This window comes from Rhamphochromis longiceps, linkage group LG9 (assembly GCF_057381845.1).
Source record: "Rhamphochromis longiceps isolate RC_006_pf linkage group LG9, R_longiceps_female_GT1.1, whole genome shotgun sequence".
In the NCBI taxonomy this organism is placed as follows: domain Eukaryota; kingdom Metazoa; phylum Chordata; class Actinopteri; order Cichliformes; family Cichlidae; genus Rhamphochromis; species Rhamphochromis longiceps.
Window position 1 is genome coordinate 16938292 of NC_140565.1, and position 20718 is coordinate 16959009.

The 20718-nt window shown below is 41.1% G+C and overlaps 1 protein-coding gene and 1 long non-coding RNA gene across 2 annotated transcripts in view; one reads left to right on the forward strand and one right to left on the reverse strand.

The window, feature by feature from the left end:
• cntnap2a (contactin associated protein 2a) overlaps window positions 1-20718 on the forward strand; it is a 443305-nt gene that overhangs the window by 205990 nt on the left and 216597 nt on the right. Inside the window, exon 4 of the mRNA XM_085418525.1 lies at window positions 19696-19843. Within this exon, the coding sequence (XP_085274651.1) occupies window positions 19696-19843 (148 nt within the window). The remainder of the gene's footprint in view (window positions 1-19695; window positions 19844-20718) is intronic.
• LOC146662092 (uncharacterized) lies at window positions 1611-19928 on the reverse strand. The gene is made up of 2 exons (XR_014913306.1): window positions 19882-19928; window positions 1611-1754 (listed from the first exon to the last, which is right to left on the reverse strand). It is a non-coding gene; the product is annotated as an uncharacterized LOC146662092 (long non-coding RNA).

Here is a 20718-nt window from a genome sequence, read left to right on the forward strand (position 1 = left end):
ACGTAGCGTATCCCCTTAGTTGCCATCATTGGCCGATTGTGGCTCAAGAGTTGGCAGTTCCTCTTGTATTCGGAAGGTTGCCGGTTCGAGCCCCGGCTCCGGCAGTCTCGGTGGTTGTGTCCTTGGGCAAGACACTTCACCCGTTGCCTATTGGTGGTGGTCAGAGGGCCCGGTGGCGCCAGTGTCCGGCAGCCCCCCCTTTGTCAGTGCGCCCCAGGGCAGCTGTGGCTACAATGTAGCTTGCCATCACCAGTGTGTGAATGGGTGGATGACTGAATGTAGTGTAAAACGCTTTGGGGTCCATAGGGACTAATTAAACTGCTATACAAATACAGGCCATTTACCATTCCCAATTGCTTCTACTTTGTTATATTACCACCAACAGTTGACAGTGGAATATTTAGTAACAAGTAAGTTTCATGACTGGACTTGCTGCACGCTGGCATCTTATCAGGGTACAATGGTGGAATCCACTGAGCTCCTGAGAGTGACCTGTTCTTTCACAAATGTTTGTAGAAGATGCCTGCATGCCTACATGCTCGATTTTACACACATGTGACCCTGGAAGTGATTAGAACACCTTGATTCCACGATTTGGATGGGTGAGTGAATGCTGTGTAAATGCTCCTACTCTAGCTTTAACTCACTTGAATCCTGCAACTTCTACTAAAATGAAATTATTTAACTGGCCTAACACAGCAGGCTGGTGTGTCCAGCTTCGCAGGCCTTGGCACAACCAAGTCGAGTACAGGTGGCTGGGAATCAGAGTTTGGACACAGGCAGTTGATTGCTAGAACAAGAATTCATACATAGAATTCAGAAGAACTTTTTGAGCTGTTTTGTACTGTGATATTGTACTCAATTTATTAAGCTAAGTTGTTTATTGTGATTTGCTACTGTAAGACTAATAAAATTACAAAGTATGTCTTATCCTTTTTTCAGCTGCGGGTACTAAGCTCTGTAGATAATGTAACCCTTTTTTTTGCCTATCATGGCTTTTACTGGTTGCCGTGACATATACGAATCGTTTACAGTTGAAAGTAAATTAAGCTGTTGTTTTTGTCTGCGGCATCGTAATTGTTTGCCAGTTATTATTTATTCTGAAGTATTTTTCTCCTGCTATTAACCCTGATTCATTGCCTCTAATATTTCTGCAAATACTCCAAAACACATTCATCTCTTTGGCGTTTTTGTAACTATAGCCAACTTTTTTCCCCCCTCTGTTTTGCCAAAATTTATGACATGAATATTGCTTTTTAATTTATTGCCAGTGGAATTCAAAATATTGCTTATGTAAACAAATGCAGAGCCAATAATTTTGAACTGGGCATATACCATCAATAACCCATGCAGTTACAAGGAAAAACTGAGCACATGGATTCTTTGCCTCTTGGCTTATTTAGATGTCGAGGAGCTGCAGAATCTACACAAATGAATGCACACATACATGCAGACATACTTGCACTCCTACTAACCCCTGCTGATAATTAAGCCTGGGCAAAAGTTTAGACCTGTTTTGTGAAGTATGTGGCTGTTTGTGTGTAAGTGGTGATGATATCGGAGCAATCAGTGCTATTGATCAAAGAGATAGGTGGGGGGTGGCAGGTCGCTTAAGCCAACTCTCTCACACACACACACACACACACACACACACACACACACACACACACACACACACACACACACACACACACACACACACACACACACACACACACACACACACACAAACACACACACACACACACACAGAACTACCATCAAGCCCTGTTTCAGCCCATTCAATCACATTCGGCTCAATCCCATACACCACTGGATGAGGCTCACACAGTGATCCCCAGAGAGCAAACTGCCTGTCCTGCACTTTTATGTATGAAGGTTCTATTCAAGAACCTTTTGCCACCAATCACCACCTGCTATTACTCCACGCTGATGACTTAACTCTTTCACTGCCAAACTAAGAGAACAACTTTTTAGTTAAAGCAAGTGTGCCACTTCCAATATAACTGCCGTGAGTGTGCAATTCACTGAGAAGGATGACTGCTAAAGGCCTGGAAAAAACTGTATTGGATGTGTGAAAAACAGTGTTTTTAATAACACACTAATGCACTTCCAAGGAATCAAATGACACAGATGACTGATTGTAATAATTAAAGCACCAAATGCCTAAGTAGAAGACAATCCCTAAGAGCTTATGAGTTACTGAATTACTCAAATAAAAAAAACTGTCCCAACAGGGCAAAACTATTTTGTTGGACTTTAGTTGGCACAATATTACCATAAGCAGCATAGTATTTTTTTTTTTTAGGTATGCACGTGTGTGCTTGTGCTGGTGTTTGAGAGACCTGTAGAAATTGTCTGCCTGTGAACATGTTTTACCGAAGCAAAAGTGCAGCACCTGTGAAAGATACAGCTTTATATTTTTATAGGTTGGCTCAAAAGAAAAGATGAGCTTGAAGATGTGAGTGGTCTAGCACATGAGTATTGAGCTAAGTGCTCAATTTGTGTGATTGTAAATGGAGTTACAATTAATTTATATTATTATTTTATATTATTTATATTTACATTTCATATATTTGAAATATTTATATTTCAATTTTTCAGAACTTTTACACGATAATACACACATATACACACATACAGTGATGCATACAGTGCTTTATGGGTGTATTATCTAGTAATGGTGTACTCTTTTTAATCACTCATTAAAAGCTTTTTGTCTGCTTAAATTGCTGCTTATGGTTATAACTGCTTATAATTAACCACTACTACTACTATTAATACAAAACTGCCTTTCGCTTAATATCTCTATTTTTGCAGTTTCTTTTGGTTTATGAATCTAAACTCCAGGAATAACAGCAATTTTTAAACAACGAAAAACAAAAGAAAAATATCTTTTTCTGCCTTTTTTTCATCATCTGCCTCCATCTAACCCTATCCCTAGCCACACCAACACCTCTTCATGTTCTCCTTCACTACACTGATGAACCTTCTTTATAGTGTTCCTCTTTTCCTCTTGCCTAGAAGCTTTATCTTTAATCATTTGTCCAGTATATCCACTGTCTCTCCTCTGCACATGTCCAAACATCTCAGCCTTGCCTCTTTAACTTTGCCTCCAAAGTGCTCAATGTGAGCTGTCCCACTGATATACTCATGTCTAATCTTGTCCATGCAGGTCACTCCCAGTGGAAATCTTTAGAGATTCGTCTCTGTGACCTTCATCTTCACTTCGTGTCATTCTGTCAGTGCCAGTAACTCCAGACCATACATCATAGCAGGTCTCACTACAATCTTGTAAACCTTCCCTTTCACTCTTGCTGCTATCCTTTTGTCACACCTGCTCCACCCTGCCTGCACCTCTCTTCTTCATGTTTCTTGTGCACTTCTGTTGCTTTGGATGGTTGACCCCAGTATTTAGACTTGTTACACCTGCTTCCTTCTCATTCACACACATGTATTCTGTCTTACCTATGCTGACTTTCATTCATCTTCTCTCCAGGGGATACCTCCACCTCTCCGGGCTCTCTTCCACCTGCTCCTTATTCACACTACAGATCACAATGTCGTCTGTGAACATCATAGTCCATGGAGTGTCCTGCCTGACCTCATCTGTTAACCTGCCCATCACCATCACAAACAAGAAAGGGCCCAGAGCCGATCCCTGATGTAATCCCACCCCCACCTTAGACTCATCTGTCACTCCAACTGCACTCCTTACCACTGTCACGCTATCCTCATACATGTCCTGCAGCAACCTCAACATTCTTCTTATTGTATGACTTCCTCATACAGTAGCACAGTTCCTCTTTTGGCTTTCTCTAGAAACGCAAAGGCAAAGTGGGGGTCCTTGTTTATATTTCTCCATAAAAAAGAAGAAAAGACAAATTTGAAAACTAATTGTGAGATTAGAAGCAGTTACAAGATGTACTGTTATGGATATATCTTGGCTACGTTAGAAACCTGCAGAAAAACAAAGAGTAGGAGATCGATTTTATTATTCCATAGTTACAGCATCACACTTTCTTCATGTAATCCCAAAAGAAAGAAATCAAGAAATCAAAATGCAATGCGTACCGAATTACGACAAGACATTAAAAATAAATTAACACATTTCTAAAGTCAGAATTCTCCTCCATAATGTCGTTTGCCATTAGTCTCTATCAGATAGTACCAGGAGGCCCTCTCCTACATTGCCAGATTGTTTATTCATGTGGATGAGATGCTTGAAGCTGAAAGTACACTAGGTCAATTGACAGTAATGTATGTATCCAATAAACTAGCACAGCCGCAGCCTCATCTTAAGCTGATACAGCATCAAAAGGGAACAAGTTAATAATAGTTTCTCACTGGACTGGTGAAAAATAGTCTAGTCTTTGAACAGCTCTAAAACACGGCATAAGTTTCAGCATCCCAAAACATCCTTCTTATTACCAGTTTATTTTCTGTAATGTATTATTGTGAAGTGTTCAGAAAAAAGCCCCTCAACCTGATATGAAAGTAAAGTTAGATTACTGGAAGCATAGGATGTACTTTAATACATAAGAACAGACACTGGCTGTTAAAATTGAGGTAAGCCAGAAGGAGACACCTGTAAATATTGGTGATGAAAGTAGCTAACACAATCATGAAGTCTCTTGGAACCAAGATGGCGCCGCGTATGGTCGCCCTGGTGCTTCAGTGCGTTACTTTTGTTTTGTTTTTGTGCATTTCTTCTGTGTCTGGGCACTCCTCTGGATACTCGTACACCAGAGAAGAGCTCCTTAACTACAGGACTACAACGCCTGTGGATTTATTTCCAATATTTGTCGCATCTGCGGCAGATTTACTGCTGACTCTGACCAGGAAAGCGAGACGCCGAAAGAGAGGGAAGCGAGCCGGCGCACTCGTGCGTTTGAGGAGACGCGGACTGCAAACTGCTCTTCCTGGGATCTTCCTTTCTAATGTACGCTCACTCGGGAATAAGATTGACGAACTGGCCCTGATGAGAAGCATGAACAGAGACTTTGCCTCCTCCTGTGTCTTATGTTTTACGGAGTCGTGGCTCAGTGAGAACATCCCAGACTGCGCGCTCAAGCTGGAGGGCTTCCATCTGCTGCGCGCGGACCGGCAGGCCGCTCTCTCCGGTAAGTCCAAAGGTAGAGGTCTCTGCTTCTACATCAATAGTGGCTGGTGCACAGATGTGACAGTGATTGCTCAGCACTGCTCTTCCTCTCTGGAATATCTTTTTATCCACTGCAAACCGTTTTATTCTCCGCGGGAGTTTGCTTCATTCATCCTGGCCGCTGTTTACATCCCGCCAGACGCAGATGCGCAAGCAGCTCAGTGCGCACTCGCGGAGCAGATACTGCACATGGAGCGGACATTCCCGGACTCTCTCATCATTGCTCTTGGGGACTTTAACAAAGCCAATCTGAGACATGAGCTTCCCAAATACAAGCAGTATATTAAATGCCCGACCAGAGAGGAGAGGACATTAGACCACTGTTACAGCACGATCAGCGGGGCCTATCGTGCGGTGCCCCGCGCTTCACTCGGACTTTCTGACCACGTCATGATCCACCTAATCCCCGCGTACAGACAGAGGCTGAAGCTCTCCAAACCTGTCGTGAGGACTAAAAAACTGTGGAGCAACGAGGCTGTGGAGGAGCTTCGCACGTGTCTGGAGTCTACAGACTGGGACACAATGAAGGCTGCTTCTAACAGCTTGGACGAGTTTACGGACACTGTCACCTCCTATATCCACTTCTGTGAGGACAGCATTGTGCCATCACGCACCAGGGTGAGTTATAACAATGACAAACCCTGGTTTACTCCTAAACTCAAAAAGCTGTGGCTGGAAAAGAGAAAGGCGTTCAGAAGCGGAGACAGGGACTGCTACAGAGAGGCCAAGTACAGGTTCACTAAAGAAGTGGACATTGCTAAACATCAGCACTCTGAGAAGATGCAGCAGCAGATCTCAGAGAATGACTCGGCCTCTGTGTGGAAAGGTTTTAGGAATATCACAAACTACAAGCCTAAAACCCCCCACTCCACTGATGACTTGCTCTTGGCCAACACCCTTAACGACTTCTACTGCCGTTTTGACGAGCCATCAGGCAGCCTTCACACCTCCAACGGCCCCAACAATAGAGGCACTTTGGACACTAATTCCCCCACCTCTCCCCCCTCCATAGAGCCATCACCACCTTCAAACCGTTCACCTACAACACCCCCCTCCTCACCCCACACAAAAGAGGATTTCACACCACCTCCTCCCACCACAACTCTTCATATTCATGAAGCAGATGTGAGGAAGCAGTTTAAGAACCTGAATGCTCGGAAAGCTCCCGGCCCAGACGGCGTGTCTCCTGCCACCCTCAGACACTGTGCAAACGAGCTGGCCCCAGTGTTTTCTGGCATTTTCAACTCCTCACTGCAGGCATGTCATGTGCCTGCCTGCTTCAAGTCCTCCACCATAATCCCTGTCCCCAAGAAACCTAGGATCACTGGACTAAATGACTACAGACCCGTGGCTCTGACATCTGTGGTCATGAAGTCTTTTGAGCGCCTAGTTCTCTCCCATCTCAGGACCCTCACGGCCCCCCTCCTGGACCCCCTGCAGTTTGCATATAGAGCCAACAGGTCTGTAGACGACGCCATCAACATGGCCCTACACTTCATCCTGCAGCATCTGGACTCCCCAGGAACCTACGCCAGGATCCTGTTTGTGGACTTCAGCTCTGCCTTCAACACCATCCTTCCAGACCATCTCCGAGACAAGCTTTCCCAGATGAATGTGCCTGATCCCATCTGCCGGTGGATCACTGACTTCCTGACGGACAGGAAGCAGCATGTGAGGCTGGGAAAGAATGTCTCGGACTCCCGGACCATCAGCACCGGCTCCCCTCAGGGCTGTGTTCTTTCTCCTCTGCTCTTCTCCCTGTACACCAACTGCTGCACCTCCACCCACCAGTCTGTCAAGCTAATCAAGTTTGCAGATGACACCACCGTTATTGGGCTCATCTCTGACGGGGATGAGTCTGCCTACAGGAGGGAGGTTGAACGTCTGGTGTCCTGGTGCAGCCACAACAACCTGGTGCTGAATGCCCAGAAGACAGTGGAGATTATTGTGGACTTCAGGAAGCACACGGCCCCACTCCCCCCCATCATCCTGACTGACACCCCCATCACCTCTGTGGACTCATTCCGCTTCCTGGGTACCACCATCACCCAGGACCTGAAGTGGGAGCCCACCATCACCTCCGTCATCAAGAAAGCCCAGCAGAGGATGTACTTCCTGAGGCAGCTGAAGAAATTCAACCTGCCAACACGGACGATGATGCAGTTCTACACTGCAATCATCGAGTCCATCCTCACCTCCTCCATCACCGTGTGGTACGCTGGAGCCACTATCAGGGACAAACAGAGACTGCAGCGTGTTGTGCGCTCTGCTGAGAAGGTGATTGGCTGCAGACTCCCATCTCTGCAGGACCTGTACACCTCCAGGACATTGCGGCGTGCAGCTCGGATCTCAGCTGACCCTTCTCACCCTGGACACAGTCTGTTTGACCTGCTCCCCTCAGGCAGGAGGCTCCGGTCCATTCGCACCAGAACCTCTCGCCATAAGAACAGTTTCTTCCCCTCTGCTGTTGGACACATGAACAATAACCATATGACTGTTCCCACCACTAACACATGACCCTACGCTGTGTCACTGCATCATTCCATGTTTGGCACTGATCACCACCTGCACTCATGTATATATCTTTCTACGTAGCACTCTTAATTCTTATTCTCATGTATATATCTCATGTATAGCTCATGCACATATCTTTCTACGTAGCACTTTTAATTCTTATCCCTACTTTTATTTTTTCATGTCTATTTAAGTGCTATTTATGACACTATGTTTGCACTGAAGCACCGCAGCAATTTCCTAATGTTGTAAACCTGCTCAACATTTGGCAATAAACCCCTTTCTGATTCTGATGCCTACTACTAACATTTATAGAGATATTGCCGTCACAGTTTAGCCTGAACAAAATAACGAAGTACATGCTGTGAAATAGATGTTTTTACTGTAAATTGATAAGAATATTTGAAAGCAATGCAATAAAACCCAAAAGACATTCTGGGCCTTTGTGCATGGAAGCACATTATCTTGTATCTTGTCAACTAGTCATTGAGACATGAGGAATAAGGCTGGTAAATTGCAGTACAAACATTTTTTCCTAAGAGTAGCTACAGATCTTCTTGTGTGTAACAAACACAGAGAGAAACACTGTACAGGTATTTTTTTAGAATCCTTGCATTCAGTAGTTTTAACATTAACAAGCGCTGCACTTAAAAAAAGCATCCTCTGGCTTCTCTCACCCATAAGCTGATAGAATAAACTTTCGATTTGTCCACTTAATACTGGTCATTTAAATCAGATTCCTCAATGATGGTACTACGTAAAATTTCCCGCCAGGTACAGGATAACATTTCCAGTGTAACTTAGTCAGTGTCAACATAAATAAACTAAAGCAACGATTTACACTTCTTTCTTTTAGCTGAACTAAAACAACTGCTATAGCCTTGCGTGGATGTAGAGCAATGAAATAGATTTGGTTAAAGTAAATAATGGCGACACAACTTAATTATGTTGCGACCATGTGTCTCAGCCTGTGCCATTCGCAGCCACATTGCTCAGGTATTTACAGATGAAATTGTGCTGAAGCCTTGCTAAAAAGGTGTCAGGAAATGTGATGCTGTAATACACTGCGAATGTAATGCTTCGCTCTTGCCAGAACAGCTGAGGCTCATTTTATTCCTCTCTCTGTGCTAAAGGCTGTATATAAAACTGAACCTAATGATGTTGAAACAAGCACGTGCGAGCTTATGTGAAAGTGTTAGTGTTCGAGCTCGAGTGGAGCTCATGCGCTTACCTTTGTCCAATTGTGATCGAATGTGTGTGTTCTCAGGAGGGAGGAGTTGCTAGACTGTGGCTCGTCAGGTAAATGAATGGTGATGCCTCCGTGTCTCAGTGGTGGGGACTAATTCAGTTTCAAAAGCTGCAGAGCATGCACTGATAAATCATGCACCTGGATTTATGCACCAGTGGAACACATTCTCTCGCTTGCTCGCTCTTTTTTTCTTTCTTTTTCTCTCTCTCTCTCTCCCTGCTTACCTTTCTTTGCATGTCAGCCTAGTATTTATTTCACTGGGTGTTGCCAAGTGCCTTGGAGCCACCTCAGTCTTCACGACCAATAGGCAAGTTAATGAGTTAAATTTAGATTTGAGAAAACAAATAGAAGATGGCAATACAATAAGCAGTCGCCATCAACAGGGAATCTTTTAAGTCAATTTGTGTAAGTAAAAAATATGTTTGAAATTTTCACCAGAAGTTATATATTAACATTCAAATGAGCTCCAATTAAAATGGTTTGCTACCTAAATTATTAAGGGCTCCATGAGCTTAACGTAATGTGTAAACAAACAGAATGAGTCAGAGTGAGTCAGTGCCCTCAAAACCTCACAGTAAAGATCAAGGTTAAGGTTGATCTGGTTTAAGGTGGTGAAATAAAAAATAATCTAATAAACAAGTCACTAAATCTGTAGTAAAAGTTGTACATCTTAAATGAAATGGTTCTAATTCCCACCTCTGATTTTCACTTTTGAGGCATTGCAGTTTGACTTATTTATGTATGAAATTTCACAGTCACATCTGAGATAGAAAAGCAACGCGAATGAAATGAAGTGCTGACTTTTTGAACTTGGATGATCTTCTGTGCTGCCAGGCTTCAATCGCCGTCCATGTTTTTGCATTTTATTAGATGCAGACATCAAGTGCCTCATGCATTTACATTTTAGGCTTTTGGCAGACAGGAGCTTACATTAGGAGGAAAATGAATAAAGCAAGAAACTAGAAAAACACCAGTAAAGCAGGTCAGTGCTGAAAACAAGGAAAAAAGAAAAACAGAGAAAGGATATTGCCAAATAGACAAATATGTAATGAAAAACAGTGCTTAGAGTATCTTCCATATATCAGGTAATGTCAAAGAGGAGGGATACCTACGAGCATACAGTAGGTTCATCTAAAGCACTCTTGCAAAGCAATACAATATAAATATAAATATAATATAAAATATATGCAGATATTATTTTGTATACTGCACAAGCTAACATCATATTTACATTTTAAGTAAAGTTAAGTTTTTGGCAGAAAACCATCAAAGCTTGTTTATTAATTTGTTTATGCCCCTTTTGAACAGTGACACTAAAATTAAATAAGGGTATCTTATTTAATCTAATGTAAGAAAATATGATGAAAAGAGCATTATCTAACTGGCTCCTATCTCCCTCCTAAAGTTATATTTAGCACTGACAAACTTGCAGCCTGTTAAATGTCAGCTTGTTACTGAGTAATCAGGAGATGTGTTTCACATCTCAGCAGGGGTGCCATCATAGTTTCACTTTGTATTTACTGAGATTTAGGTTTGTTTTGATTATTAAAACTGTCATGTCACAATATTTTTAAAACTTTACTCATGATGAATTTGGCGTGAACAAAGCCTGAAATGTTGAAATATTTCCTTATGAAACTTTTGAGTAAAAGCATGTTTTTTTTAATTGGAGGACTAGAGGAAAGAGAGTTGTTATGGGAACCAAAATATGATCCTAATTCTTTGCACTTGACATAGCTTTGACATTGCTGGCAGAACTCGATGGCTTGATGTTACACACCAAACAGATGTTTTCAGTGCACTCTACAAGGACAACAATTTCTAAACCTTTTTGATACAAATTATTATTATAATTATTGTGACCTTTGAAATTGGAGGTCATAATGCTACCGCTTATCAGAAGCATAATCGAGCAGAATAGAGAGCTGAAGCCATGCTGGATGAGGATTTCCCCTCCTGAAGTCCATATGGAAGAACAGGATAAAAATGGTCATAGAGTCAACATAATGTCAACATGATCATCAACGTCCTCTCAAGAATAAAGTTGGCAAAAGGACCTCCTAAACTTAGATCAAAATGTAGAGATGAGTAACGTAAAACTCTCCAACCCATAGAAAGGGCACGCCTCAGCGGGGTAGTTGGTTCAATGTCCCTTTTGATCAAAGAAAGGCTGAACAAAGAAAAGAAGAATGCCATTTTTAAAGTGCAGAAATACATTGCACTCCATAACAAAGTAATCAAAATGAGGGCACATAATCATCTTTGATCTTATTCTGTCCTTGTGTGTGTAAAACACACAGGCAAAATAAGTCTTTCCTTCTCAGCAAACACAAAGACTTTTTAAAAGAATATATTTCTCGAAAATAACATAAAATTTTCTTACTTTCCATTTTGTTATGTGTATATGCTATACAGTAGTATGTAAACATTATGCAATATTAGAAGTATGCTTTTTTCTTAAACAATTTCCAATATTATCCATGTTGCACTTAAGCTAATCTTCCTACACCATGGAGTCTCACTTGAACTAGTTACAAAAAGCCTTGAATGTCTTAATAATTCAATTCAGTTCAATTATGTTTTATTTATTTAGCACCAAATCACAACAATCACCTCAAAGCACAGCAGTCATATGAATAATGACAATACCCTTCATGTCAACTAGAAATGGTTTCAAGTAGCCTTGTTTTATGAAGGTGAACACCATCTTTTTCTGTGACCTAATAGGGGTCTGACTGCATTGAATTCCTGCACAAGCCCAAGTACATGATTGGGCATGATATTATGACCATCTGGCTACTATTGTGCTGCTCCCCCTTCTCCTCCAAAAACAGCCCTGACCCATTGAGGCATTTAGGTCTTCACTAGACCCTTGAAGGTGTGTTATGGTATCTGCCACCAATATTTTAGCAACAGATTATTCAAGTCTTGTAAGCCCTGATTTTGCACCTCCAAAAATGGGACTTATTCGTTTAGCACATCCCACAGATGGATGGCCACCTTCTTCCATTGCTCATGGTCCAATTTTAATGCGCGTTGTTGGTGCTTTCAGTGGTCGACAACTGCTAAGAGATGTCATGATTAACAGCCTAGTTGGTATATTGTCATTCAGAATTTTTAACTTCTGTTTACTCTCTCCTTAGCACTTTACTTCGATCCATTATAAAGACTCTTTGGTACATTATAACTACTTTCATCTCCAGGGAGAGACAGTCGATAACATAACCATTTGTACGTATGTTTTTTGGGGGGGTTTTACACACTGCCCCCCAGTGGCAGTAGACAGGCCTGCAAAGACGTACATACTGTACATCAGTGCAAAACCATTGCACCATCAAACTGAATCATTAAGAATAATTACACTCTGTCCTTGTAGTCATGATAGCTGCGCCCTAGCAGAAAGTTGTGTCAAAATGTTCTTAAGTACCAGTTTTCTTACTGATTATTAATTTGGTGCTAACACCACTAATAACGTGACGTAATACAAAGATGAATGCGTTCTCCCATGTTTCATTGAATTCAAGCCAGCCGCAAGTTACTAATGAGTCATGTCACAGATGGAGATGATCCATTGCTACCATTCAAACAGCAACTGCTGTCTGCTGTTGAAATGAATCGGGGAAAGACTCCAGGAGGTTCATTTACATCATACGAAATAAGGCACACTTATTTGATATTAATGTAAGATTATTAAAAGGTTTAGCATTCAGAGTGATGCGTGCATTCATGATTTGTGTTGATTCTTTATGCCTTACTCTTACTGACTCAAATTCCTGACACTGGTCAAAACTGCATCTCAACAAAAAGAAGACAAACTTGTTTGTTGACCAGTGTTTATCCCCATACATAAGCAGTTTCTCATTCACTCACACTGACTGTTGATGAACAGCTGCTGTCGACCACTAAATGAGTTATCACGTTCAGCATTAAAGTCCAAAATGTTTGAATTGAACTAATCAGAGGAACACTGCTGCTTGAAGTCATGGAGATTACTTTTTATGACTTCATCTTTTTTTTTTCTTTTAATCGGCCCTGATATAAAGTCTGTCTTTTAACTTTTAAGTCTTTATCTTGATTGGCTGCAGCAACTTCACAGAACTTGAGTGTCAGCCTATTTAATGTCAATTCATTCTAAATAAAGAGTTGAGTGTGGAAATTAAAATTTGCTGAGCGAGAATAACGAAGATGATGAATTCAAATAAGCCTTTTTCAGACATGCACTACTCTTCATTAATCTGATGACATCTCAACGTGTCAGCTTTATATCTGTATGAGCACCCTGGTATCTCTTCCTTAAGTCTGACCAGAATGCAGTTTATTGGACAGCCATATACTTGTGTCTCGCTAAAGCACTCTAAAGATTGTCCTAAACACCAATACCTTGCACTGTGCACATCAAATTTTATTTTCAGACATTTGTCAATGATAGTTCTCTCCACATACATAGAGAATGTGTGATCATGTTATGTCAATTCTAAAAAGTGCTGATCTTTTACACACATGGAAGTCATTGCAGAAGTGCTTCGGCTTACTCTGACACTGCCGTAGGAGACCTACAGTTTGTAACCATGAAGATCATCAACATGAATAATATGAACAAATGTAATGGGTTCTTTATTTTTAAACTCAGGCGTTTCAAGTCCCATCGCCACAAGTGTATACAATCAAGCACCTAGCCATGCAGTCTGCCTTTATAAACATTTGTGAAAGAATGGTTGTTCTAAAGAGCTCACTGGATCCTAGAATAACAGGATACCACTATTGCATCTTTTTTTGTCTGCTAATGAAATATCTTCCCTCCAAATAAAACGTTTTAAGAGGTATTGTTTCAAAGTAGAAGGAAGCACACCACTCCAGCTGCAAAGTGGTAGAGTTGCAGAGCCCAGTCACCTAGTCGAGTGTTGAGACACATAGTAGTACGTTAAACTTGCCAGCGCTCTGTTGACTCAGACTTGCAAACCTTCTGAGACATTAACATCAGCACAAAAGCTGTGTGCCAAGAGCTTCAAGACATGGACTTCCTTGGCTTAGCATCTCCTTTAGATTTAATGTGTAGATGGCCCAGTGCTTTTGTCCATACTGGTATAAAACAACCTATATTTGTGACTGTGTAGCATATCAGTGACACTGGTATTATTACATATGGAAGGTCTGAAAAGCATGGAACTATGGAGAAAGGGTAGATCCCAGTGAGTCATAAAAGTTTCTTTACAACTTAAGTGGCTGTAATGAAATTTTAATTGGTCTGGCAACAGTTTCAAAATGGTACTTGTGTGGACAGTGTATAAAAAATAGCACTGAGGTAAAATTCCTCTTTCCTACTGTATGAACTCTCTTAATATTGTATGATTAATGAGGACTGTAGAAACCATTTTATATCAACAGTGCACTGATGGTTTTCACTTTTTTCTTGATACTGATACTGACATGATACTGTAAAACTATTGCATGTCACTTACATCAGGTCCAAACACATGTACACACACGTGTTTTCTCCTGCATGTGTGTAAATTTAAGGGAAGACGTGATGAAGGTTTCTTGCTAAAATTTCCTATTTTTTTCACTCTTTCTATTACTATACAGTAATTAATGAGCCCAAAAGGCAGTGTGTGGAAAAAAGTATTGGTATGAAATGTACTAGAAGTGTTTTTCATTTTTCCTTAACAATGTATGCAAAGCAAAGAAAAGATTCAATTTTCCTTTGTCACCAATTCTTTGGGTGCCCATTTTAGCAGGTAAAGCCATTTAATTGGCGACTGAACTAACTATCTGGCACATACGGATACAAAATGAGATCATTCTGAACTGTTCCAATAAAAGACTGTAAAGAGTCTCTGAAGCAGCTTATCGTGCCTTTGATGTACAGAAATCAACAGAAGTGCACATAACAATGGAAGGACATACATTCGTTTTAATCACAAACTTTCAGATTTGCAGTTCAATTCACTGTTCAAACTTGTAAAGCAAGAAATGTGTTGCCAAAAACAGACATGTCAGAAAGTCTATATAAACAAAACTGAAGCACAAACATATACAAGGATGTACAACTAAGCAAAATATTATTACATTTCTAAGCATAAATCACCACCGAAGAGAAAGAACTAAGAAAATAAAACATGAACAAAAATATGATTGAAATACAACAACAAAAAACAATACAAAAAATACAAAACCATTACAGGAAATAGCACAGATCAAGTTCCTCATTCAGCTCATTGAGCCCATCTGGAGCTGCAGACTCAGATCAAAAATCCATTTAGCTTCTGCCTGCAGCAGAAGTTGGTTGTGGTCCTCACCCCTAGTGGGATACTTGATTGACTGTGTAGCCCAGAATTTTAATTCTGTCAGCAAGTGTCACGAAACAGTAAGAAGAGATTTCCTATTGAGGCTTTGTGTGTAGCACGGTATACTCTCAAGATGTTAGGCACATGCTGTAGTATGTAACACCCAGCCCACTTTAAAACATTTTAAAGATTCATGACTTCAATTAAGCATTACTAGAATTTGTCCTATTTTCCTGGCACAGACACAGCCACCCACAGGGCTTCACAGAAACACAAATTTCTCTATGGTCCTTCTGTTTTGTCTCGTACACTTGTCAATAAAAACAAAAGACCAGACCAGGCCGGACTGATTTCCCCTGCCTGTTTGGAAGGAACATACACATAGATCCACACACACACAATAGCCCTGACTCTGGGCTGGTCTAACAAAGAGTCCAGCAGCAACAAGCAAATGCCAGAAAATAGCTTTCACTTGTTGTTTCTCAGTATCTAGAGATCTGTTCTCTGGAAGGGCCTCTCTCTGGCTGTCAAAACGCAGACACGCAGCACAAACAGAAATATGCTCGCACATATACAGACTGATTTTCAGTGAAACAAAAAAGAGAGAGAATAGACAGAAAGGACAGATGCTCATTCAGGAAATGAAAACATGCAGCCAGGGAAAATAAGTAAGCGGGTGAGGAGTAGCAATGAGGGAGAGCTTTTGAGCAGTTAGATAATGGGCGTGTGGAGAATTTTGCCAGGGTCTGTTTATGAGAGCGAGCATGCCGACGTGGATGTCTATCTCGTATACAAGCGAAGTGTGTTTGTGTATGTCAGACAGAGCAGACCACAGGGGTATTTTTTTGACCAGCTGTAGGAAAGTGATTGGCTTGTTCTTTCTTGAATGACAGCCCCTGTGCTCCAAATGGTCAGCACAGAGACTGGCTGGTTCTCAGCTTCCCTCATTATTTTCTTTTCCAAGTCAAGATTTCTTTCATTGCTTTTCTCCCACTGATCTCGTGGACTGCTGAAATCATGCGTGTGTCCTTTACTAACTTACACTGTTCTAAACATTCCAAAATATGATGCACATCCTCACAGAACTACATAAAATAGCAGTAAATATTTTTCTCAAGTATCAAGTAAACCAACTAATCTAACATTAACTGTACATATCACTGACATACTGTACATAGTAGGCAGAATCATGCAGAAGTATATGCAACTCTGCACGCATGCACATAGCAGCTAGTGAGTAAACTCTGAAATTTGCTTCAGGCACTTTGTGGCCTTTGTTGCCGTAAATTACCTCAGTTCTTGATTAAACAAAACGTCAAAGTGTCTAAGCTCTAAAGTTGCTTATAAAACACGCACACATGCACACACCTCAACATAAACTGTCACACAGGCAGTCACACACATATATTTCCAATTACTCATTGGTTTGCCGCTTAATGATTTGACTTTGGAGTAGAGGGAATTAAATGGTTCACTAGGCAGACTTTTGCAAGGTGTTCAGCATCCACAGCTTTTTCCTCATCTTCATCCTCCTCTTCTCTTCCCTATCCTGCCTTCTGCCCCCCACTCTGCATAGTAATGCCTTTGAATTGAGCTGTTCATTCAGCCAAGCACAGATAAGTGTAGAAAGCGGGATGAACACAATAGGGAAATAGAGGGAAAAAAAAAAGAGGATGGGGGGATTGAGCTTTTGGGTGAAGAAAAAAAATGGTTTTGTTCTCTCTCTTTTTCTTTTTTCTTTTTCTTTCTCTGGTATACCTTGACAAGGGCAAGGAGAGGAAGGTGACAGCTGGACAAAAAGGAATTGAAGTCATCTGCATGCAGCCAGAAAAATTGTCAGAAGATTTTTTTCCTCTTTCGTTATTTTATACCCAACGATGAGGCGATCTTAACAGTGACATCAGGTTTTAACATTTCATAATTGCTTAAATGGCAAGGTCGTGCATTGGCAGTCTGTATCTATATGTGTGCATGGATGCTTGTGTGTATTTATGCAGATTGTAGATATAACTGTCATTGTGCTTCATATCAGAAGCCAACACTACAGGCAGTTTGGAAACAGAATACTGAAGGACAAACATGCAATAGAGAGCACAGGAGAAGAAAGCTTGAGAAGATTTAACAGCAAAAGAAAAAGATAAGGGTTAGAGGGGAAGAAGCTATTGTAGAATTGCACAAACAGCTCCAAAGAGTAACGTTAGCCCAGGTGAATAAAGGAATATCTCAGTTATGGAGACATTTCAGACTTCCAGTGTTTTGATGATGCGGTATGCAACTATGAAATGAGCTCAGCGCACATTGTTTGAAGTCATAACAGGCTCCCCGAGTGCTCAAAGTTACCAGTGCTGTGCTGACTCAAAAACCTCCTCTGGTATTAACATCAGCACAAAAACTATGTGACAGGAGCTTCGTGTCATGGGTTTTCATGACCTAGCAGCTACTGTCCATGTAATCTGTAGGTACTCCAGTCCTTTTTTTTCTATAGTGTGGAAGCTACTTTAAAAAGTACCGATATAAGCAGCAATTACACCTGGCAACTTCCACTTAATTGCTATGATTTAAAAGAAGAGAAAAAATGCTGTTTCCAGTCAACTTGCTTTAAAAAGCAAATTTAATGTAACTTTAAGGTTTGCATTGCTGAATCATCAGTTACCAGTCCTTGCACAAGTTAAACAGTATTGTCTTTCACATGATCAGAGTGGCTGCTTGATCTGTTGCCTAGCCACTGATGGATGTGTCCAAACTTCCTGCAGAACCACGACAATTTGTGGATTTGTGAGATTTTATGTCTTTGGGTGTAAAAGCCATAACTCTAGCTATGTCATGGTCAGGAGCATAACTATTAATGTGCTTGCTGTTTTTATTTATTTATTTACTTACTTATTTATTGGTGACATACATACAATACTACGCTGCAACCTTCTCTTTCAAAAGGCATACTTTATTTATTCCATAAACCTTTATGGAATAAATAAAGATTAAATATGAAACTGAGAGGAATTCATTGATAAAAGAAGCACTGTCCACTCCTTCACAACAGTGGAAGTTCAGTAGCTCTGAGCTAAGTGTGAACTCTTGACCATTTCCTCCTTTTGCAGATAGCATATCTTCAGGGGTACATTCTTGGGTCACTGAAGAGTCAGCTGAAAGCAGGCTGTCTGTGCAAGTTATTTTTTTCCCATACACTCATGCTCTGCCCTGCCCACTCCATGTCTTATCTGAAATAACACATGGCTGTCTAGTGTCTTGCTCTCTTCTAGTTACCTGCTAGGCTATTAATGAGGCTTCTTCCCAGTGGTGTGTGCAAACTGTTCTGTGCATGTGTGTGTCGAAAGTAATGCATGGGGGAACGGGGTTGTGTTGTGTGTTTATTTCAGAGAGCAGAGCAGAATGCACAGAAGTGAAAATAGTTCAGGGACTGTGGTGAGGTGGATTAGTGGGCGGTTAGAGGTTCTCCCCGTCATGTATCAGGTCAAGTGAAGGAAGAGAAACTAAGTAGGAGGAAAGAAAACAAGAATGATGTAGTGAGAAGAGGAGATCATTTTAACGAGTGCCTCTTTTACTCATCCAGTGGGATTCTATAGTATTTGGTGAAGTGAATGCCATCCTTGTCTCATTTCTCTTTTCCATGTAAATACAATTTATTTTTTTTAGTGGGTGGTAAAGACTCCAGTCAGTCACATTTAAGTCAAAACAGCAAAGGGGGAATGCACTGTCAGGAGATGTACTTCAGTAGCCTGTCATTGAAATTTGACATCAAATAATTATGCTTACAGCAAAACATTGGAGAGCAGCTCATGCTGTCAAGCCATGATGTGTACAAAACAACCAGCACATGTTCAGTCATGGAACTGCAGCCACACTGGGGCTGTGCAGAGACACTTAAAATTGCAGATAAATACGACATTTTAATTAGGCATCACTGCAATCCTAGAAGTGTTAAATAGGCATTATTTGCTTTTCAAGATGCCTTTTTTTTTAATAAGATGAGTTTTTAGACAGTATACCAGCTGTGTGGAACAAAGGGCTAATATAGCAAAGAACTGTAAACCTCATCAGTTATCAGAATCAGAATCAGAATCAGAATACTTTATTGATCCCTGGGGGAAATTATTTACAAGTTACAAGCCTCTATTACTTGTTGGGACACATAAATCAGTCTAGATATGAATTGATGTGAGCAGGGAGTTTCTTAATGCATACGCAGCTTAATACAATATGCAATTTACTCCTAACATTCCCTACGGTTAGACTGTCCTATGGTGGGCATATTAGATATGTAGACTCATAATTATTTTGTATGTTTTGTGAGTGAGCACCTTCAGGGTAGGATGTGGTGAGTGGAACAAATACTCTTGTTCTGAAGTCCTGAAGCTGGTTGTTTGTCTTCAGGCTTGTGGCTTTGATGTATTTAATTTGTGTGTGTTGTGTGTGTGTGTTTGTGTTTCTCTCTATGTCTGTGTGTATATGAATGATTATGTTCATAGGCTTTCTCTGGGAACTCCAACTCAGAGAGTGCAGTTCGCCATGAGCTCCAGCAGGGAATCGTGGCTCGCTTCCTTAGGCTCATCCCGTTAGAATGGAGCGAGGAGGGACGGATTGGTCTGCGAATAGAAGTTTACGGATGCTCCTACTGTGAGTGGAGATAAACACACACACACACACACACACACACACACACACACACACACACACACACACACACACACACACACACACACACACACGCACACACAAAGACACACACAAACAGGTTTGGAGAACACCTGCAATGTCTCTTTTATATTTCTCTTACACACACGGCTAATCTAACACCTGTAACACCTTGAATCTTCACACATTATTAGACAGAACAATAATCAAAGGTGGAGGCATTCATTTGCATATTAATTGCTTTACAGTCACTTGGTTGGTCTGGAATCACAACACTCAGATACAACAGCCGTTTAAAGAAACCAGATAGATTCCACTCCTAAGTAAATATACTCCTAGTAGCCTCACAGGCTTTAAACATGTGCAGCCTAGCACTTAGCATTTCAAATTGTGGATCCATGTGGAGAACTTAATGATGGTTTGTCAGCTCCAATCAAGGCACAATGGAGCTATTTCTGCATGTGAATTAAACACAATCCCAGCATGAAAGCCTGCCACGATACATACATGCACAAATAAAATCAATTTGCAGCAATATGCAGAGCACGGCTGCAAACTCGCAAACATGTACAGATACACAAACACTCATACACTGTCTCTCGCTTTCTAACAAATGCATCATCCAGGGAACTGGCTCTCTTGCAGCCTCTTTGCCCTCATCCTATTAAAGGCTGCCAAATTGATTCTGATAACAATTTTCAATTAAGGCTCTGCATAAATTACGGTTATAAGTGACACACATACATCTTTCATTCGGGAGATGTGATTGCACTATGCGTGGATATGTTTGTGAGGGAGGGGGTGTGCGCGTGTGCGTTTGTGTGCGTGAATGCAAGGGCATGCGTTGTATTCCAGTC